The sequence below is a fragment of the Coloeus monedula genome, assembly GCF_965178545.1.
Source record: "Coloeus monedula genome assembly, chromosome: 5".
Taxonomy (NCBI): Eukaryota; Metazoa; Chordata; class Aves; order Passeriformes; family Corvidae; genus Coloeus; species Coloeus monedula.
In genome coordinates this window covers 57,082,196-57,105,626 of record NC_138785.1, presented here as the reverse complement: position 1 = coordinate 57,105,626, position 23,431 = coordinate 57,082,196, and the positions used below count along the sequence as shown (strand labels likewise).

General features: G+C 36.8%; 1 protein-coding gene across 1 annotated transcript in view; it reads right to left on the bottom strand.

The window, feature by feature from the left end:
* Nucleotides 1-461: 461 nt before the first annotated feature.
* Nucleotides 462-23,431, bottom strand: part of DHX15 (DEAH-box helicase 15) — a 46,791-nt gene continuing 23,821 nt past the window's right edge. The window contains exons 6-14 of the mRNA XM_082281742.1: nucleotides 22,439-22,606; nucleotides 18,428-18,514; nucleotides 16,770-16,919; nucleotides 16,492-16,600; nucleotides 15,194-15,385; nucleotides 12,000-12,122; nucleotides 9,662-9,852; nucleotides 2,258-2,427; nucleotides 462-1,027 (exon numbers count right to left, since the gene is read on the bottom strand). Coding sequence (XP_082137868.1) covers nucleotides 910-1,027; nucleotides 2,258-2,427; nucleotides 9,662-9,852; nucleotides 12,000-12,122; nucleotides 15,194-15,385; nucleotides 16,492-16,600; nucleotides 16,770-16,919; nucleotides 18,428-18,514; nucleotides 22,439-22,606 — 1,308 coding nt within the window. The 3' untranslated portion in view covers nucleotides 462-909. The remainder of the gene's footprint in view (nucleotides 1,028-2,257; nucleotides 2,428-9,661; nucleotides 9,853-11,999; nucleotides 12,123-15,193; nucleotides 15,386-16,491; nucleotides 16,601-16,769; nucleotides 16,920-18,427; nucleotides 18,515-22,438; nucleotides 22,607-23,431) is intronic.

Here is a 23,431-nt window from a genome sequence, read left to right as displayed (position 1 = left end):
ATGCTGTCAAATCATATTTCACAAAAAATCACTACAAAATCACAACAGTGCAGTGTGATTTCACCTACAGTGTCACTTATGCTATTGTTTCTGTTGATCCTAAACAGTACCTGAACATTGCCCAGCAGGGCAATTTCCACCTGGCCACACACCCTTTACTTTATAGGACACGCTACTACAGTTCTGTCTGAGAAATATTTTGGGCTATGTTGGAAGAAAGCATTCTCCTAACACATCTGCATGCATTTTCATTTTTCCTAAATAATTTTAACAAGTTTGCAAGGGATCAACATTGTATGCATCATATTGTATCATCACTGTGCTGCTTAAACATCTGCACTTTAAATATTAAAATATTAAACTACTGCCATGTCAATCAGACAGCAGTTTAATGAGAGACTAAATGGGCTTCTCATATTTCAATCAGAACAACAGAAATACTGACATACTGTGGCACAAAATTAGTATAAATAGACTTTATTGAAGTCAGTACCCTTGTACTGAAGCCGAAGATTGTGTCTACAGAAGCACAAGTTGTAACATTTCACAACTTCTAAAAGGAATGTCAACAATTACAACGATCATGCATACCATGGTCGATAATCACATTTTTAGAAGCATTTTCAACCATTTCTAAAGAAATGCTTATAACATTGTTATATATAGAACTACTTTCAATAAACTGCAAAACATTGATTAGCTTTTCCAGTATGAGCTACAGTGTCAACACAAAAGGGAGGCATAAATGTTTAATTTATGAAATCAGAATGGAATATTTACTGTAAAGAAAAATTAAAAAGCTTTCAAATAAAGGCCATTATTGAACCAAAGTGAAGAGCACAACTTGAACTTTGAATCCTTTCATCTCTTAAAGCTGTCCTCTGAATAACTTCAGTTCAAAGCATAGATTCAGTACTGTGAGTATTCCTTGGACTGAAGTTTGGCAATGATGCGATCCAACTGTCTCTTTGCTTCACACTGTGGAAAATTGCTCATGTCATAATATTGAGGGGCAATTTTCACCAGCCTGTCAAAAAAGGAAAAGCTTGTTACTGATAATCAAACTTTAAGATGCACCTTACAGAAATTCTACAACTGAAGGAAACAAAGGTTATCCATTATTTTCAGCTCATTCTGCAATTTTAAGACTAACTGAAGTTTACACACATGCTCACACATTTAAAATAGCAGTGCCATCCTGAGCAAGTGTCTAAGTCCAAAGCAAAAAGCGCACACACGAGTCTCACGAGAGGCTCCTGTTTGGCCATATGCCCCTTTCAGACTCTTGCTGCTGCTTCAGTACCTGCCATGGTAACCCACACAGCCAGAGCCACCACGTAATGTCAGAGTCCGTCAGCCACAGAAGTCAGTGCAAACATCCGTGTTTTGCGTCAGAGTACAGTTCAGCCGTAGCCATTTTAAACTTAAAAATCCAACCAAGGCCATAGGATCCTGCTTTAGGCTAGACAGTGTTTGTTGAAACAAGATTTCTAAGCCGGGATTCAAACACATTGTACATTAAGATACTACAGATTTTATATATATCTGTATCTATATGTATATATATATGCTGTTGTTTTCCAGCTTATGAATCCAAACTCCTCTTGCACAACAATAAAATTTCACCAACTGAAGAGCTTCCCATGTCCCCAAAGCTTAGTACAACCCGGCAGTTAAAGTACAGCCTTAAAGACAAACAAGATGCTTCAGAACTCTGCTTGTCTGCAGAGATTCAGGCTTCTGATTTCCTTGATAATACTCTGTTGATGAATAAATATCACGACATGGCAAGTTGTACCACTATTATCACCTTAGAATTTTAAGAAAGCATGAAATGCTGTTCAGAGCCTTCTGAAAAAATCAGACAAAGGAAGTCCCAGATCTTGAGAACAGAAGCACTGATACCAAGGTACTGGCACTTCCTAACTCAGGCATGCAAGTGGGTGCTAGGACATACCCCCAAACCTCTCAACTCCAAGCACCTCCAGGCTTTTTGAAGCTGCTGTTCTAAGTCAAGCTGCATACAGAGTCCAGGCATCAGAGGTCTAAACGCAAAACCCACGAACAGGCACAAGTATCCACAAAGAAAATCTTCAGTCATCTACAAGATCTCAAGTCCATACCATTGACATTCCTCAAACCATTTTTGTAAAACTAGCTTCAGGGAAAGCGAAAAGAATTATCTCAACTTAAAAAAAGGACAAAAAACTCCAAGAACTCTACAGTAGGTCATGACTGTTGCAAGACTCTGGCTTACCATTCTGGCTTGATGTCTGTACATGTCCGGATGTAATTCTTCGTTGTAAGGACAAACTCATTATACAGCACCCATTCTGGTTTGTGATCAAGAACAGTGGAGGGATGCAACTGCACCACCTGGTTATCTTTTACTGTTAAGTAATGCCCTGTTCGCTCCAAATGTGCCACCTAAATAAAAAGACATTATTTCATTAACACAGCCAATTTTTAAATGAAGCCATTTCAAGCTGATTAAGTGTTCTATTCAAAACATACTATCCCAACTTTCAAACCTCATCTAAATTTGGCACATTACTTGACCACTTCAACTATTCATGTTTTTTTATAGACACAATCAAGATGCCAGATGTTTTTGCTAACCACCGTGGTAAGTGTATATTCTAAAACACAATTCAAGCAACATACAAAAAATAATTATCACCCAAAGAGAATAATCATTATTAGAACAGCAGCAATGCAAACACAAAGTATTGGAAGGGAACATATACTGGACAGGTCTGCAACATCACATAAAGCCAACTGTGGTCTACTACAGACATTTGCTCCAAGCATTTCACTTGCAGTAGCCACTGTGAGACCAGTAAGCTACAATGTTATCCTTTTATGAGACAGGTCTTGCTACAGCACCAGCTTCAGAGCTGGAAAATGTAGGTTCAGCAACACACTTGTGCTGTGACCTTGGTGAAAATCAATTAACCTCCCTCTGACTAAGCTTCTCACTCTATGAAAGCGAATAATGCCTGCCTTGCCAAGATGCTCCGATACCTAGCTCATTAAGATTTGGTAAAGCAGACAGTTATCCTTAGAATGATATCCTCTGTACAAACAGCTAATCTAACAGAACAACTACAATTAACCCTTTGATACCAGTAATTGAAAATAACCTCATCTCATATATATATACACACACACACACAGAGTGAAAAGACTGAACAGGTTGGCAATGGCTGAAAGACATCAAAAAGACACATTTTTAATAAGATCATTATTAGCTGTTTTCCTTTAATACAGACTGTGTACTTCCTTGTTTTCTTAAATTCCTAGGTATATTTCACTTTTTTTTTTCTTTCCTAGTCAAGAGTGATTTCCACCTCATAGATTAAAACCCCAGGTCTTCTAAAGCAATAGCTACGTCAAATTTTAAGCCAGAGTATCTCTCTAGTAAGCAATTACTTAGAAAGTGCTTCTCTTTCATATATTATGAAAGTAATATCCAGAACACGTTTTAAGAGTAGAACAAAGTACTTCAATAATTTGCAAATTATGTCACTCAAGATTTTAGAGATTATACTTTATTTCAACTCTGGGAAGCCAAAAGAGGTTCCTTTACATAGAGATTAACAGCACACTGCCTGTAATGATTTAGGCTTAATTTTGTTCAACTCAATACACCACCTGTAAAATTAAATAGCAGTATAGGTGCAAACCAGACTAGACCAGACACTCATCTGTCACAGGCCTAGCACAAACACAGCACACCTTGCTGTGGGATTATAATTTTTTTCAAAAGCAGTTTTGTTTAGAAATCAGTTTCATTTTTCGGATCAAAAGTCCACATGCATACAGAAGTATCTGTTTCACCTGTTCTAGCTCTTCCTAGAAATTGACAGAACAATGCATTATTTAGGATTCATTCTAGACAAGTGTGCTGCTAAATTCAGTACAGTTTACCTTTAGCACCTCAGTCTCACCCATGCTTATTAAAACAGTAAAGTCTAATAATCTACCTTTCCCAAATACCATGTCCTTTTCCATGTCATTTATAATGGTACAGTTGTTTCTTACTGTCTTTGCGTCGTTCTGAAGCATACTCAAAGAAAAATAAATGTTACAGAAATGTACAGTTAACTCGTCATTTCCAGGGAAGGACAAGAATTGAAATAACCCCAATAATGAAGAAAACGTTTCCTTAGACTATTGGTATCGGGGATAAGCCACCTTTAGGTGCTTACATACTATTGTGACTGGCTTCAATCCTGAGCTAACAGTGAGCTGCAGTATTTATCCTCTTCAGATGTTTCTACAAAGTGTGCTTGTTGGCACACACCTTGGTAAAGAATTTCAGGATCAGTGATAGCAACTCTGTGGGGAAATACACAGTGAAGCTATGGCTCCACAGCAAGCCATGGTGATCTGCCAGCTGCTGCATCTTCCTGCTCACTCCTGGTCTGCACTATTCCAGCACAGCTGACTGAGCCCATTCTTGCTTCCACTCTCAAAGTGGCCTGCCAGGTCACTGAGCTGAAAGAATTCAGAATGGGCTCAGGCAAGCACCAAGGTTGACATAAGGGAGCAAACAAGGACAAATGGGAGGTAGTTTATATCACTCCTCTGAAACCCTGGCATGCATAGTACCAATGCCTGTAAATACAGGGGTGGTTGGACCAGGTATCTTCCAGAGGGCCCTTTCACCTCAACCATTCTGTGATGTTTTTTGGAGTATAAAAAGCATAAGCTTCCACAGAAACAACAGGATCATACAAAGTATGTCTAGGAAATGGGTTCATTTTTTGATGAGTAGTGGTAGCAAGCAAGATACTACAGAACATACCTGAACCCCAAGATCACCAAAGATTTAGGCTATCTGGACATGACTCTAAAAGAATAGTCAAGTGCCAAGCCAGCCCATGTATCTCTGCTACAGATTACTCTGCAGCCGCAGAAAGCCCATCTGGCTGATGATTTAGAGACAATTATAATACTTTTATGAACATGACAAACCCACATGGAAACAGTGGCACGTACCACCAGAGGAAAATGTTTTACTTCAAGTTCTAATCACAATTTTATCAAGAATTACACACTCTCCTCTGAAATTTTAAGTATGCTTGTGCTTATTTATTAGCTATCACATCACTGAACCTAGAGGGCAAAATCAGGGGTCTTCAGTCAAACATTAACACTAAATCCAAATGCACTTGGAAGGTCAAAAGCAGGAATAGTATCACAATATCCAGCCATTTTAGATTTAAGGCTACACATTGTGGCATGCTAGTCTTGACAGACAGTTCAGAGAAGTGATTGTTCCTTGTTCTTTCTGACAAAAAAATGTTAGCATGCACCAAAGGCACCCTGGCAGTTGCCCGGATTTCCAAAATTTCTGCTTGCAGCACACACAAGAGTATTTCTGAAGCTATTAAAAAGTTTTACACCATTCTTCTGCATTCTTGAAGAGCAAAATGAATACTATTAAATGCACCAGTGATCACCTTCATGTCATAGGTTTATTTTATTACCATTCTATTATTGTAGGAGACTGATTATGTGAAGACTTCAAAATATACATAATTCCATACAAGAAATAAGCACCAAAGACTGAGTAGCATCAGGAATGAGATTTTAATTAGAACGCAAAACATCTGACATCTAACTTCCTGTACTGGTCATTTAAGTTTATCCTTCGTAATGACCATGATATATATAGCTTGTGTTTGACTAAGTCACATCTCCCAAGAAAGATTCCAAGCTTGATCTTAATACCTTTCTGGCCAAGAGGGCCAATGGTATCCTTGGGTGCATTAGGAAGAGCAGTGCTGGCAGGTTGAGGGAGGTGATCCTGCTCCTCTGCTCAGCCCTAGTGAGGTCCATCTGGAGTGTCCAGATCTGGGCTGCTCAGTACAATAGAGACATGGAGCTCCTGGAGCAGGTGCATAGAAGTGCTATAAAGATGATGAAGGGACTGGAGCACCTCTGTTACGAGGAAAGGTTGAGGGAGCTGGGCCTGTTCAGCCTTGAGAAGAGGGACCTCATCAGTGCCTATCAGTATCTGAAGAGAGGGTAGCAGGAGGATGGAGCCAGGTTCTCTTCCATGGTGCCAAGCAATAGGACAAGAAGCAACAGACAGAAACTGACTGAAGTCCCATCTGAACATGAGGAAGAACTTCTTGACTGTACGGTGACAGAGCACTGCAAGAGATTGCCCAGAGAGTTTGTGGTTTCCCTGACTGGATATACTCCAAACTGGCTGAACACAATCCTGTGCCATGTGCTCTAGATGACTCTGAGCAGAGAGACTGGATCAAATGATCCAACTGTGGTCCCTTCCAACCAAACCCATTCTTTGTTGAAAACACCACAGGACTTGCTTCCACCTTTAAATAATGATTTAAATTTTCAACTATCAGTTCTTGTTCTGTCTTCAATACTAGACTGAAAATACAATGATAAAAACCTAGGCTGCTTAGACAACTGATAATAAACAAAATCACTAAGAGGAAGATGACCCATCCTAAAGATATTGTCATTTGCTTGCCTTTTCCAATTCTATTTTGTTTCCTTAGCTTACTTTCTGTAGTATGACTGTTTTTTGCTCAGTCTTTACCACAGTTACTTCAGCTACTATTAACACTTCTAAGCTTAGTTTTCAATGGATATCAGGGATAAGCCTCCATTAAGGAGTTACCTATTCTTGTGACTTACTTTATCCCCTGCTAACACTAAGCTACAGTATTTATCCTATTTAGATGTTTCTATAAAACATGCTTACTTAACAGAAGTAGGAGAAATAAGCTATACCTAGTTCATATGCCAATTCCTCTCCCTTTCCACAACAGCCTAAATCCAGAAAAAAACATTGAGAAATCAGTACCTCTTTTTGCGAGCATCACCCTTGCTGTATTTTACATATACTTTGCATATTCTGATGTGCAATATAGAAAGTTATTTTAAAAAGTTTTGCATTATATAAACTAGAAGAAATCTGAGACACAGCAAAAAATTTTTAAGACATTTAACTTCTTGTCAATATCTATCTTTCCAGAAGTTCTATACTATACACTGAACTATTGACAGTTTTAAATTATTTTACTATTCACTTTGCTTGTCTATGGCAGATTTACTGGAATTCAAATTTGCATTTAAACATGGAGAGTAAAGAGATGATTCATCACCAGCAGAAATTCCACATTTATCTGTCTCTGACACACAACTGAAGGCAGGTAAACATACAGTACTTAGTACTGATTATATAACCAGTATTACCACAATAATCAGTACAAGCCTATACTGTCTGACATAAACCAGAGGTCTTGATTAGTATAGAAAATTCTATAGTGAAATTTTATGACTGGTTTTAGGACAGTAGGTAGCTACCAAAGTACAAAACAATGCAGCAAATGAAAACTGTTCCAGGACAATGGCTGCTACTGCTTTCTCCACTTCACACTGCATTTTTACATTTAGAAAGTTTGAAGAATCAACTTCTGCCATGTGTTGTCCATAGACCTTTACATGCAGAAACTGTCTACAGTACATGCACACATTTTGCAAGTGCCCACACTTGGAATTCCACACATGTTCTGTACTAAGAGAACAAAGGATGATGTATGCATTTCATTACTAAGGTTTTCTGAACAAGAGCCCCCAAATGCTACAACCTGAATATTGGCTCGGTGAGGTTGTAATGTGTATACAGACTACAATTTTAAGTACTTCAGCTGCTGGTAAATAACATCTGAGTATTTAAATTTTTTCTATTGAAGGTTACTTAAAGCAATGTGGAATTCATCACAGAAGGTTCAGAGTCAAGGTCAAATAGGTATCACACTATCATGGAGGTTTAAAGAGTTGAAGAAACTCAAACTAAAATGGACTGAAACACTTTAAAGCAGAAGAGTAACTGCTGAAACGGCTTCCACTCCAAATAGTTTCTAAAGCTCTGCTATAGCTATCTCTTGATACACCCCAAAAATTCGATTAGGCATTTTGGGTGAGGGAGGTGGTAAACAACCTATTGACCATGGAAGCCCAAGGAGACTTCTGGACAGGCTTTAATTTTCATCTGCATAAGCCTACTTACTACTTTATTCAGAGCAAAATTACTAAGTCAGATCTTTAACTCCTAAAACACAGAGACCAAAAAATCTACTTGCACCAACACTGGTGCAGCTCCCCATCCATGGGAATAAGTGTCTTCTAATACAAAAACACCAATTAGAGGAAGTTTCACTCCAAGTAACATAAAACAAACTGACAGCACACAAACTTCCAAGGACATGACCTCCCCACAGGTCCAATTAAGTGAAAGAAGGCATGGGGTATGGTGCCAAACAAAGTGCAGCTGTGGCACTCAGACCTGCCTAGGGCCCAAAATGAAATGCTGAACTGTTCTTTGTCTTTCAGAACATTTACAGCATTAAAGGTGTAGGTGAGAATGCGTTCTGAAGCATTCGCCTAGAAATATGCAGAAAACATGTCCCAAATTCAAGGACTGAACACAGTTACAGCCTGCTTGTCTGAAAGGTAACAGCAAGCAAGGCTTTAGAACCATTTTAATATTTAAAACCAGCCAACAGCCATAATCTCCCTTTTGCATTACAGTGACATGCAGTTGCTGACATTAGTATTTCTGTATTCTGAAAACCCAGGAAACATGTTTCTGATGCAGACTGTCTGGCTGAGCCCTGGAGACAGCACTTGGCAGGGGCAATTTACAGGGTGCCCAAGTCTGTGCCCCAGTTCAGGTGTGTAAGTGCAGCACTTGTCAGGCCTGTACCATCCTCCCCTGCACAGTGCTGACCAACTGGCAAGTGTTTGTGTTCAAACACCATGAGAGCACAGCCCAAGGAAACATCAGGAAATGCCATGGGCACTGGTCAGCCTCTTAAAGATAAGACACTGTGCTCTCCAGAAGCGAGGTATTAGGCTCTAGCAGAGATGTGTCAAAATGCATTTTTGCTAGGAAAAGTGTTATCACAACAGTCCAGAGTCAGTGAGGATGACAATTCACGTTCTGTACCTGCAAGAGCCAGCAAAGAGACACTAGCAATCCTAATGATGAATATTGAAGAGAAAAAACACAGCATGATGGGACTAAGGGAAAAAAACCCAAAAAACAAACCAAAGCCAAACAAAAAAATAACAAACAAAAGCCCAAGCAGCCTGCATTCTAGCTTGGGGCATGCTTAACCTGAAATGCAAAGCGTGCAGGTGACAGCACATTACAGATTACAGAACTGCTCCAGTGTCTGACTCATGTAATTGGAAAGTGAAATATAAATATGGAAAAATACACAGAAGAAAATACTCTCTTTCTGTAAAGATCATGTGTTTTTCATATTTATATACCACTATACTTCCCCTTTGGTATCAGATTACAAATAATTTTAGATCTACATATTCTGCAGTTACTTTGAAATGTTTTATGTAGTTACTTCCTGAATAGTCATGCCAGAATCGAGATTTTGATACACAAGTAAGATTGCCTACAATTTCTTTTCCATTTGACTAAAGAACATGCTACTTGAGTCATCACCTCGCAACCTGACAAAGACTAGGTGGCAATATAGTTAGATACGTATGATTTAAGTAACATTTATTAAGCTTTAGCAGATTATAACAACCATACTAACATTATGAGCCACATAAACACTGAACTAAGTTCCCTATGAGAATACACACATACCTGCATGAAATACCCAGTAACTAATGCCTTTCTTATGTTGATGTAATAGTCTCGGCTGGTAAAATCTGTGCTTCTACGGGGCAAATTAAATCTATCCATGATTCGTGACAGCTGTTGGCGTACATTGTCTGCAGACATCAGGGACCTGTAGTTAATGAAGTTGTCATAACACCACTGAACCGACTCATGATCTGCAACATTAGAAAACATGAATCAAAATTAGAACAAGTAAATAAAACAGCAACCAACCAATTCATCAGTCAGATGAACCAGAAAAAAATATCCATAAACCTTTATCAATGATAACAGCTCTTGGTTTATTCAGTTGATTTGTTGCGCTAGGTAACGTGCCAAAACTTTTCTATTCAAGAAGCATGTGATCAGGACAGAAGAAAATCAGGGGGTTTTCTCCTCACCAAGATAACATGAACACAATCACTGTTTTGCTGAAATATCACACCACTAAATTTTGGGCATTTCAAAAATCCCATCCTGCAACTAGAAAAACCATCTTCCAAACCTGAAGACATAACATGATGTAAGGAACACTGTACAATGTTTAACTGCAGCATGCAATGAACACAAAAGACAACTGTACATAACTATGCTGTATTTGAGAAATTAAACCCTATTTATGTTAAGCACTCAAGTAACAGCTAAGAGCTATACAGTCTAAGTGTGACACGCCTCACGGCAGTTTAAGTAAATGCGACTGGTAAAACACAGCGACTGTAACAGAACTCTGTACTCTTACTGTTCCTACTGCTGATAGCTCTGAGAAGAAATCTGTTGAAACAGCAAGCCTCAGCCATTCTGTCAGGATAAATACCTGCATGTTTCACATCAAGAAACCCAGTTCTCCCTAGCAATTATCTTACTTTTCAAGTAATGCTCTTCTAATCTTTGTCTGCTTAATAATCCAACAAAGCCAGCGTTAACAAGAATTAAAACTTGAGGTAACTCTTGGAAAGAAGAGACTTTTCTTAATTTGCATTGAAACAAATGAAGGTTATGGAAGTCAAGATAAGTCCAAATTCTTTCTGCGCTTTACCTTACAGAACATATTTTAAAAGAAGTATGAATGAAGCTGTTGAACAGTTATGATTCTACTGTACAGTACCACAACATACTATTTTCTGAGTCAACTGAACTATGCATTGTAGATAACCCAGAAATGTTTTACACTGTTCTAGATAAAAACAGTAGTAGCATTTTGTCTTCTGATCCCAGAATTCAATTCACAATTTCACAAGATGATTCCTGAAAAAATTCCATCCCTCAGAAACCTGAGTATTAAAGCAATGGCTTCCAGAAATATGCACAAAATGTCTGCAAGACATCCTGGATCCCATTAACGAAAAAGCTAACAGGCAAAAAAACAAGCAACACATGTCTTCAGTTCAGAGACATTTCATAGCAATTTCTCAGCTATTGTTTTAAACAAACAATACATTTGTTCGCACTTAGGCCCTTGCTTTGGATCGTCACATAGTGGTAGTGTTACAAGGTTTCAATACAAAATTCCTAAATCAAACATACAACAGAAAGAGGCACTATGTTGCATTTCTTCTTACTTAGGGTAAAAAGACTGGTTTTTCGTTTGCTTACAGGAAAAATGTAACTGGAGCATCTAAGTTTACACAGCTGGCAGTTTATAGCAATCTTTTTATTTGCCACCAATATAAGTCACTGTTAAAAAAAGTGGGCCACTTTCTCATTTTTCAAGAGAACTCCTAGCTTCACCTGTTCATTCTTATCTTCTTTAAGCTGCTAAAATATATTTCAGCTATGCTGAAAAGGATCATATATTTTCTCTAAATTCCATCCACAGAAGTTACATAATTGAAACATATGTATTACACAGTTCTACGTTACTTCTTGTTGATGCATCATCCACTTGCCTCTTAATCTACTCCAAAGCCTTATTATAGAATTCCTAACTACATTAAGAAGTTAGAATTAAAAAGGTTTTTGTTCTAGGAACATATCCTTCTCCAAATTCACAGTTTTTTCTGCACGGCTCTCCCTGAAAAATCACTAAGCAATTATGCAGATTTTTTTATAATTAATGTCAGATAAACTTCCAGTATTTCTTAATTACAGGAACACTTGCTTCCTTCTGTCCAAGGTTACCCAGCATTGATTTAAAAGCCTGGCTTATTTGCATGCTCATCAGTTTATTACAAGATTGCTTGGGTAGCTTTTTGGTTTTGTTTGACCCCCCAAAGGAAAGTAACACCTAAATAACAAAACCCAAGCCTTTCAACTGTCCTTGGAACCCAGAAACCAAAGTTGGCAGCACAAAGCATAACAAATAATTTTACTAAAACAGACTTACTTTGCTTGAAAGCATGGTAGACATTCAGCAACGTCAAATGATCTCCATCTATGTGGGCAAACCTCATCTTGGCTTCATCTGCTGCTTTCTTTGCTTCCGTGGGGCGAACAAAACACTGTGGGACTAAACAAGGTTGGTATGGGCCCAACACAAACGCCCATATCGATGAGTCACGCATTCACAGATAGAGGAACAAGGCCTAGCTAGGTCAGTTCACAGAGCATAGGGCAGGGCAGGATGGCCTCCAACTGCATCTTGGACTGTTTACTACCTTGATTTGGTACATCAACACCTAACCACATCTGTAAGACAAGAGGGTTTCAAAGCTACAGAGTACCTGATTATTTTAATAGAACTATATGTAGGCATCAAAATCTCTAGTCTGAAGGCCATCAAGGTTACCTACACAGACTGGAAGGCTAAACAGATCTTAGTTCAAACCCAGTGCTGATAGCTCTACCAGGAGCTAGTACCTAAATGAAACTCTTTAATTGCAAATTTGCTTTTTCAGAAAGTCCCTACAGACAAAGTAGATAGTTCTGAAACTGTAGTATACTAGCACAGCCTAAACCAACTTGAGGTTTGATTATCACAAGTCTGTTACTAGACAAGAACACACCAGTCAAATCTCTTCCCACATGGTATTGCTATTAGCACTGGTATACAGAAACATGTGAATGAACTAGTATTAATAAGTCTAAAGGCTGTGATGGCAGCGGTAGTGGTGGAAGGTTAAACTGTCCTTTGGCACTACTTCAAATAAAAAAATATGTATAAAAAATGCAACATAATGAGCTTTCTCTATCATTATATTCTCTTACGTACATCTGACTCATCTGACTTCCATCCAAAAAATCATGTTATACCATTTCTTTTCCAGATACAAACTAGCAAAGACCATAAATAGTATTGCAGCCAACTTAATTCATGATCTGCCAGCATTCTAGTAAGTTGTAAGACTGATATCAATCCACAAGATCTTGAAAGTAGTTATAAGAGATCTGGAGCTGGATCTGCTGGAGCAGGGAGGTTGGACCAGGTCACCCACTGTGATTTCTTCCAACCTTACCCATCTGTGATTTACTTTATAGAGATCTACACCAGAAAATAAATCAGTTTGGTTGTAAGTAGGTGTAGCTTTTAAGATGTTAAATTTCAATAACATTAATGATTAAATACTAAAAATCCTTTATCTTTTTCCAGTTGCTTGGGACTACATTAGTTTTCTCATTAACTGAAGCCCCACAATCACATGAGAACACCTCTTTGCATATGACATATCCCTATCAAACAAGGGCTTTTTGTGCAGTGTTATGTCATTTGACTTTATTTTACTCCTAAATTTGCATAAAAGTCACAAAGCACTAGATACTGTGAGCTGAATACCAGATGGAACTTGAGAAGAAAAAAAAAAATCACACTGCAACAGTGAATCATGGTAACAAATCAACAAAGACCAATGCATTAAAAAAAATGGAAATGCAGGTGTGAAATAAACACCCTCTATAATGGGTCCTGCATTTGAAAAAGGAGATAATATCAAGTGTATTTTCATTTCTAACTCATACTAATAAAAGCAAAATCCAGATTATTCTATCACTGGCTTAACTCAGTGTTTTGAAAAAGTAACAGTACTTTCCATACCACAGCATGACACCATGGCTTTTATAAAATGAAGTATAATCATTTAATCTGCTCATTTATTTAATGCTATTTTTGCTCTTTTCTGTCACCTAGTTTCCCATTCAGTCCAAACTTAAAACATGGATTGCTATCAAGAGCCTGACAATCTTTGCATGCACTTAATGCACCAAAACATACTATTATGCTGCTGGTTTAAAATAAGTGCTTACTTTGGGAAACAGCCCTCACAAAGACCAGAACTATGGATTTTTAAGAGTAGTGTTTTAGTTATGACCCATACACTAACCAGCTTCAATCCGCTTTTTATTTTTCTCCCAAAACTTATTTATCATTATGTTAATCATGGCTTAAAACAATGAAGGTTATCATGGCCTGGGAAAAGGTAAATTGGAATAGGAGTAAGGCAAATCAGTTGAAGGCCACAGACAAAAATACTAAACTGACTTGATCTATAGTAGATACTGGGAAGAGAAGGCAGAAGAGAAGAGAAAGACAGGGACCAACCTACCACCACCTCCGCAATTAAGCCTACCATTTAATTAAAGAAAAATATTATGATTCTGCCCTGCCCATCTGCTCTGAGTCTGAACAATCATAACATTTTAACTTGTTCTTAAAGACTTTCATACAAATATACTGTAAGACTAAACTGAAGCAACAAATTTTACACTTAGTGAAAACTTTTTTTTTTCCTCGAGCCAACCAAGTTAAGCATGTCAGCAATACACCTGCACTGTGGAGAGGCTGATAAAATACCACATCCCAAAGACAAAAGAGTACTTAAGAGTAAGAACACCCCCATTTTCATAATAGAGTAAAACCTGCTGCTTGTCCTATGACCTCTAGTTATAAACCAAAGTCACTTCTACACAATGGGGAAATTAAATACAAGGTTTGCTTGGTGACATTTTCCTCTCATTAAGTTCTCTCAGCAAGCAGCTCTGCTTTGACACAGAGCTACTCATTTAACAGCAGTGGAATACAGCTGCACACCTAAGTTAATTCTTATAAAGATACATCTTCCTTCCAAGTTTCTTTTTTCCCTTTGAAAGTACTAACTGTTCTCCAGTTTTGCCATTTACTGACTGAAAAATGTATCACGTACAAGATTATGATTTAATATAAATTATACTCTGATCCCTTTGAGAAGACTGTGATTTATCAAAGTGCAGAAGAATGCACAACACAAAACAGATCTCACTGCCTCAAAAACCAGTGGCTGAGATGACATTTCTGGGCCTGACTATGAACCTAAACAGAAATCTCTGTTCCACTGGCCTGACTCCCCACCCCCAACAATTCAAACTTATAAACTTTTAACTGATGTTAGGAGCAAATACTTAGATAATTTTATGCACTAGTTTTTAACATTACTAGCTTCAAGGTCTCTACATAAATCCATAATGACTGAACCCATATATGAAGTTTTAAAAAACAATTCTAATTTTATTAGAAATATATTTACGTTATTTTTCTGATTTGGAAAAATTAAATTTTCCCCAAACTGAAGATCTGCTTTTTTTTTTTTTTTTCTCTTTTCCTGCTATTACCTGACAACATGGCAGTAATAGATAGGACCTCATTAGAACAGTTGTAGTCACAGCTTGCAATAACCATCTTAGCCAGCTGTGGATCCAATGGAAATTCAGCCATCATGGATCCCAACTCAGTCAAGTCTCCATCATCATTTAAAGCAGCCAGATAATTCAAAAGCTCTAAGGCTCTCATCAGGGTTTCAGGAGCTGAAAGAAAAAAATATATAAACTTGAACATTAACCAAACTGCTCTGAATCAGCAAAAACCAAGGAAGCACAGACTGTTATTAGGTATCTTTTTTTTTTTTCTGTTCTCCATTCGCTAGCATCCAAATGCCAAACTGTTACCAAGTCCAGTAATACACACCCAAGCATGAATGAATGGGGGCAGCAGGGAGGGAACACATATTTAGAAAAGCTTTAAACTTAATCACAAGCTTTGAATATTTGAAGATTACTGCTTTTCAAAATTCAGACAGCAGTAGCATTGTGAAATATTCAGTACCAGTAGTATCACTTCTCCCTGCAGATACTTTTTCCCTTGTTCCATACTAAATAGACCAATAGTCCTAAAATCTCAGCCATGTCAACTCTAGATACCTACAGTCTTTCAGAAAACCAGTAAGAATATTCTTTTTATCTTGCATTCCTCACACAGAGTCAGTACTAACCCACAAAGAAAAATAAAAGGAAATCCAAAAGTCTTTCTGCTAAGCTACCATAGATGTTGCACAGAACAAAGAATTTAACTCTTCTGTAGAACTATTTAAAAACTTACAGACTATGTCAGATTTTTATTTTAGGGGAAAAAACAACTAACATATTTATATTTGGCTGATTTACATTTTTAACTAACAATATAAGTTATTTCTGAAGCATGTATGAACATTTAACACTTAGAAGAAAGATGCACATAAACTATAGTTTGAGCCAAACTACGTATTCAGCTTTAAAAACACCAGCCCATTTTATTTACCAACAGCTGTTAAGTGATTGCACAATTAGAATGTGTAATCAAGGTGATACGTAAAAAAACCTCAAATAAAAGACTTCCTAATGCAAAGAATTTTCTCTTATTCTCTGAAGGCAAGGGGCATTCAGTAGATTCCTTGGTTCCACTAAAAGCTCTTACACAGAAAGAAACAGAAAAAGCTTGCTTGAATATGATACAGAGCACTAGATTTCAGGACAAACAAGACATTCCTTACAGATTACAATAAAAAACCAGAAAAAAGCAATAAAAGAATTTATTCTATGTTGTCATTATATAAAGTAGTCACAAAAATAAAGATTGGAAAGATGGAAAGAGGTACCTGGAGGATCCATAAAATCAAAGTGCACCAAATCATCTATACCAAGCTTCTTGAGCTGTAATACTACAGATCCTAAGTTAGACCTCAAAATTTCAGGGTATGTGTTGTCCTGGGGGGGGATAAGGGAAAAAAAAAAAAAAAAAAAGAAAATTTGTAACGCTTCTTCAAGACACTTTATACTACTGAAGCATTCAAATTCTCATTTTGTTTAATAGCACAGCACTCAACGACCTGAATCAGACATTCTTATAAACACAATGTAAGAACCCCAATCTTACCTGCATTTCAGTTTTGTAGGCCTTCTCTGTATAAAGCCTGAAGCACTTGCCTGGTCGAGTACGACCAGCACGGCCAGCTCGCTGCTGGGCAGACGCTTTACTGATCGCAGTCACCAACAGAGACTCCACTCTGATACGAGGATTGTACACCTATTTCAAAGTGGAGGCAGAGCAGGACAGAAGGTAAAAGAATAAACAATGTTCATGGATAAGACAACAATCCAAAGTGCTTTAAACTTATTTTTAAACACAGCTTCTGACTAGGAAATCCCAAGTTGTATGTATCTGAAAAGAAAAAAACACCTGGCGACAAAAGACTCTGGAGAGTTTCAAATACAACTGCCTGGAGAACAGCATTTTTTATTCATTTGTTAACAGCAACTCCTGCCAGGCTCCCTGTTCTTCAATATATTTTTAGATAGCAAAAGGAATGTGTCCAATTTGTTCTACAGAGTGCTAAACAGTCACGATGCTCAAAAAATCCCATAAAAATGTTGTTTTGATATAACTATGAGGTTGAATAATCATATTCTAGAGATCAGAAAAATCTAACATTAAGGTTTTACACAACTGTAAAGATCAGGCTGCTGACAGAAGAAAACTGTATTTCAAGGGTGCATGCAGATTGTCACAGTACAAAATACCTGCTGGTATTTTCTGTAAAACTCCCACTGCCGTCATACCTGAACAGCAGCCCTGCCAACTCATTAGGGCTCATGGAAAGGAATATACTGAAAAAAAGGGCAGTAGTCAAATAGTAGTTTCATCTGAAGACATTCTCGGTTTTAAGACCTTTCTGGTATGACTCAGTATAAAATATGTACAGAAACCTTAGTTCTTATACTGGAAGAATACCTTCTGCAACGAGAACTATTTGTGAAAAAAGTTCAGCCTTAATGGCAATTGAAACTAGTGTAAGAAAACACACTGGCTGTACTCACATTCTGCTGAATGTCTGTCTCATTTTGCTGAAGTTAAAAAGACTGAAAATTTGTACCATTACTAAAGGAAAATACTAAGAAACCGAGTAATAAAGAAAGCTACATTTAATGAAAAAACTGAACGTAGATAATGAGATTCATATTTTATTTTATTAAGTTACTGGGTTGACTGTAGGAAAGCTACTTCAGTTCCACTGAACATCCTATGATGTTCCAAGAACCACAATACGAGCTTGATTACAATCTTCAGGGCTGCAACAGTACATGGTAAATACTGACATGAAACAGCAGATATAATTTCTTTCTTCTCATTTTAGTGCTGAAGTTTTCTACAGTGACTTATAAGAAGAGGAGGCTTCTAGAACCACTTTTACTTACTTTCGTATCATTTCTTTTTTTGCTTGAGCATCCTCAAGCATAGACACGCAGTACAAAACTACCCTTCCTAGAGTATCTAGAAAAACTACATTCCAAGTCTAACTCAAAATTCTCACATTTAAAAATAAAATTTTTAAAAATAAAATTATTCTATCTAAAGTTTGTGGACTAAGTGCAAACTGTAAAAATCTTAAGTTAAAAACAAAACAAATCTAAACCAACCCAGTTCAAGATTTCAACTGGAAAAAGACCTATCAGTGTTTGCAAAGGGAAGAGTTGCCTGAGCAAACCAGATTCCATCAACTTTCCTACTGTAAAGAGGAAAAAAATAGTACTTACCTTCTGTTTTGCAAAGCCAGGATCAATCACAAACACCACACCATCTATTGTTAATGATGTCTCAGCAATGTTAGTGGACACAACAACCTGTAAAAGAGGAAAGAAAACAAAACCTCAAACAACTAAATGAAACTACTTCATCCTGAAGATGAAGTACTCCAAAGCTTTGTCTCTGCACAAATAACTTTCAGCAAACTTTCCATCACTTAATCAATAGCTACCAGAGCAACACTCCAACACTTTCACAGGATGATCTGAAATCAACCAGAGGAACTTCCAGTGAAAAGAAAGCAATTTTCATCCACTGTTTTTTGCTCCCTTATGGGTCTATTAACAACAAAACAAATGTAATTAAGAAAAAAAAGAGCAAAAATTTAACTTATGAAACCATTATTCAAAATTTTTTCTCACATCTCTGGTACAAAATGACAAGTTATACTGGATACCTTTAACATCATCTATTAATTCTAGCTTTTTACCCTTGTTTGAAAGCCTGAACAGGGCAAACTGGTTAAATAATATTAAATCAAAAGTTATATACATTACCAGCACAGTATTTTCTTTTATTTGGTTTGAAATAAAGCTGTTACCAACACATTCCAGCTAAAATCCTGACCAGTATGTATTTAATTCCCACTTTGTCTTTTTCTATCACCAGATATTCAAACACCTTTACATATCTTTAATGTTACATTCTTAGCCTTTCAGAAGGTTAAGTCACATGCAAAAATTAAAGCAAATGTGACTATCAGAATTCCGAGGCTTGATTTGCCACCATTTAAATTTTTATGTCCAGAGATGCAGTGTAACAGGCTATGGATACCATTAGCTCTCATCCCAACAGTGACCACAATGAATCACGTTATTAGCAAGTTGCATCATCTATCTCAGAACAGACCCAAAACCTGTTCAGCACTTCATCAGAAGTGCTTACCCTTCACTTCTTAATTTCAGAGTATTCCATCATCACTGCTTTCAGTTTACCAATCAGAACTGGAGAGATTCCCTAACAACTGGTTCAGAACTACAATGAGGCCAGTGACTGGCGATTTCCCTTCCTGCTGGCTGATCACTCTGCCAGTCAGCTACTTACACACTCAGCTTGTCTCTTCTTAAGGTCTAAGCTTGCCCAAATACTACAATATATTGAAAGCAGTACTTTGGTAGAAAAAACACTGACAATTAATTTGGAATTATGGTGTTTCTCCCTAAAATGATGTGCTACTTAAAATTCCTCAAACAGAAAATTCTGTACACGTCATTCACAGGTAATCTGCACGAATTAGTCAAGAGATAACAGCCACAAATACCAGTTCCAGTTAGTGCAAAATCTCAATACATTTTCATTAAAATTCTGTAAGGCATTAAATAAACAAATTAAACTCACACTCTCACATTAAAAGCCTAGTTAATCCACATTCAGCTTGCTGTTATAGAGCATACCTTATTCAAAAAGTTTTGTGTTTTTCTGTTTCAGCTAAGGTACAGAACCATCCACACCCAGATTCTTCAAATACTAATTACAGAGCAGACAAAAGGTTTTTATCCTGCTTTTAACCACTGATTTCTATTAGGACACTTCAATACCAGGAAATCAATACCATTATTATGCTTAGTCCACAGCGGTAAAACAATTTAATTTGCACCTGAATTGACTTAATTTATACAGAATTTTCCTAAGGTAGAAAGGAAAAAGTTATTTACACAGTGGATTCTGTTGCACATACAGATACTGTTTTTTACTGTCACATTGCTTAAAAAATGATAATTAATGACTGTAAAAACAGAAGAAATTTTTAAAAAGGTTGAAGAGATTATAATATTTTTCAAGTCTGAATCAAAGTACAACGTTACTTGGACATGAAACAATTGAAATCAGCACTACACTATATAAAATAATAAATTATAATTAGCCTTAGCTGTAGTTCTGCAGTTCCTGAGATTAATTTTAAAATGTTGGTTTGAATATTAAAATACACATAGTATCCACCATCAAGAAATATATTTATATTGCATTAAGTATTAACTAGCAATGCTTAAGACTGCTGAAACAGAAACTGGAACACAGTTTGAAAAGAAGGGATAAGATGAAAGGGATAAGAGACAAGAATAGAAACGTTAAGTCATCTTCATCTTCCTCAATTAAAAAAAAATTCTTACTAGTTCATCAGAGTATTTATCTGTAATCTCAAGCCTTCTCACAATAACAGCAGCTTTCTTAGCACAAAGACGACAAAAAAAGTGCTATGTTGTAAAGCTGCATCACTACTAGCTGTTACCATTCCTACTACAGCAAAATGCCACACTACTTCCAGCATCTCCCATTTCACGAAGTTAAAGCTCAGAAGATACTTTGTTCAGATACTGCAAGCACTTCACTTACACTTGCATGACCATGAGAGCCTTTGAAAGGATGCAGATCACCTACTAGCTCCCTCCTCAGCAGTTCTAAAATCTAGGTTCAATCCCACGAGGGACTAGATGAAAACAGACATTTCCTTGAATAGACAGGCACAGCATCACATGGCTTTACTTTACATACCTTGATCACTAGACTAACTGAAACTAAACCAACATTTAAAAAACGTACAACACAGATGCACTTTCACTCATAGTTAGATTTGTTATGGATATAAAAACTAAAACATGGAAGCCAGAACATTTCAGCCAAAGCAGACAAAAGTAATTTCATAGGTCTGAGTGCTGCCTATATGCTGTGCCTGCTTTTTGACTACAGTTGGCATCTTTTGGGCGTAACAACTTTTCTTGTAGTAAAACAGCTGCTACACCAAGAGTGTCTTCCTCTCAGAGACTGGTACTGGCTCTGTCATTTCAACATAACAAAAACTATGCTCTGCACTTGTTATGCTCTTATGCAGAAAACCAAAAATTTTGAAGGGCACAGTTCTAAACGTAGAGAAAACTTAATGAAATACACAGCTATCAGTTGTTCATTACTTAAAAGCAATTTCAGTCATGTAAGTCATTTGCAAATACAATCTTGTTGCAGCATTAGTTTAACAATTTCAAACTGAATGCTTTCTGCAACCAACTTCCAGAGGAAAAGGAAGGTAATTTCACTAGATTTAGTAAGTGATTTACTCTTCCAGAACACTAGAAAGTTGTCGCTATTATTCTACATGCATCATACTGCACAAAAACAACAAATAATCAAGGAACAAACCCTGCCTAGAGCACATAGTATGATTCAGCTTTGACTTTCAAAATCTTAGTTTTGTGCCTGTCAGTTTTGTATAGCAGTAGTTTAGCTTTAAAAAGCTCTAACATCACTCCTTTTTAATAAAACACATAGCTTCTGCTGTGGATTACTGTAAGCACTGACATACTAATCTTATGAGGAACATTCACTGTGCCATTTCAAGTTTTTCAGTTTCTCAATCAATTTTGCCTAATGAAAGAACCTCAATTCCTCATTTATTCCTACAAAAATACAAACCATGAACTTCAACATACTTGTTCTAACTTGCTCCTTCTCACAAACCTGAAAAAACAGGTAAAACCTGCCTGACAACCTACCCTGAAGAGACAGCCCATTTTGTCTCAAACAAAATTTTTTAAAAAATAGAAAAGGCAAAAAAACCATTACTCAAAATAATTACTTATGTAAAAAATCCCATCCCTCCACATAAATCATATCTAATTCTTATCTCACAGAAGCAAAATAAGTAATAGATATTTCGAACTAAACCACTAGAGTCTCATAAGCAACTTAAATGAATGCAACTTCCATTCAGTCAAGTCAAACTGTTACCACAACATCCTGGGCCTGTAAGATGGAGGAGAGAACTTTGATTTGTACTGAGAAACAAATTTCAAGTTACCTAAAAATTCTAACGTGATAAAATACTGCATTTTTAAGACTTCATTAAAGAAACCCTTGTACTTGTTGTTGTCCAAATATATTTAAAGGAGCTGAAAGTCGTATTTCATTGCCCATGCAGCTGGGAGTAGCTGCTTATAGAACAGAACACTAACACAGTTAGTATTTACCTTTCTTCCTATTGCTCCATTTTGTTTTTTTGGTGGGGGAGGTTCAAATATCCTTTGCTGCTGCTGAGGAGGAAGGGTGGAATACAACGGAATGATTTTTATGTCACCAACTTCAGGACCTAAATCATCAATTTCACGTTTTATCCTCTTGCAGGCTTCATCAATCTCCTGCAAAACAAAAATATTGGTTAGAAGAGAACTCCACAAAAAAGGAAGCACATTTAGAGTGCCTAGGACGATTAGAGCAAGTCTACACCCTGAAGAACAATTACAATAACTTCTACTTTAAAAAATAAAAATAACTTAAAAAATCAATCAAGCTGCTTACTGAATCTGCAATCAAATTTCCACAATACTTCAAGATGTTTCAGCTTCTATACTCTAATGAACAGCCTAATTTGCATTCAACATCCTTTTTCTTTTAGTCATGTTTCCTAATTAAATCTCTACAAATTGTACTAAAATTGAAATCTCTCACCCTGGAATATTAAACTGCACTCATGACCTTTTCAATTTTCACAATCTGAAGGAAATTGATGTGTAAGATATTTAAAATAAGCCAATTAAGCTTTAATGTCACGTATCACTAATGCAATTATATGGAAGATTTGCTTCATTGTACCTAATGAGAACAAACACCTTTACAGTATAAACATGGATACTCAAAACCAAACCTCTCAATCCCATATTTCAGATTTTACTTTAAAATTAACTGAAAACCCACTTAAGTTTAGGAAAAACCAGTGAAATATTCTGAAGATGAAAGATTTTTCATGCCTTTACCATAGCATTTTCTAGCCTATTTTCTGCTTACCATACAAGACAGTTCACCACAGCCCAGTCATTTTAAGTCCATTTCATTTTAAAATTACTACATTTAAGCCAGCTAGGTGACCAATAGTTATGGTAAGAACTAAGGAAAACTGGGGTGCACAGAAACTTAGGTTAATGAGTAACACCACTATCAACAGAGCTTTCACTAATGTAACTAAG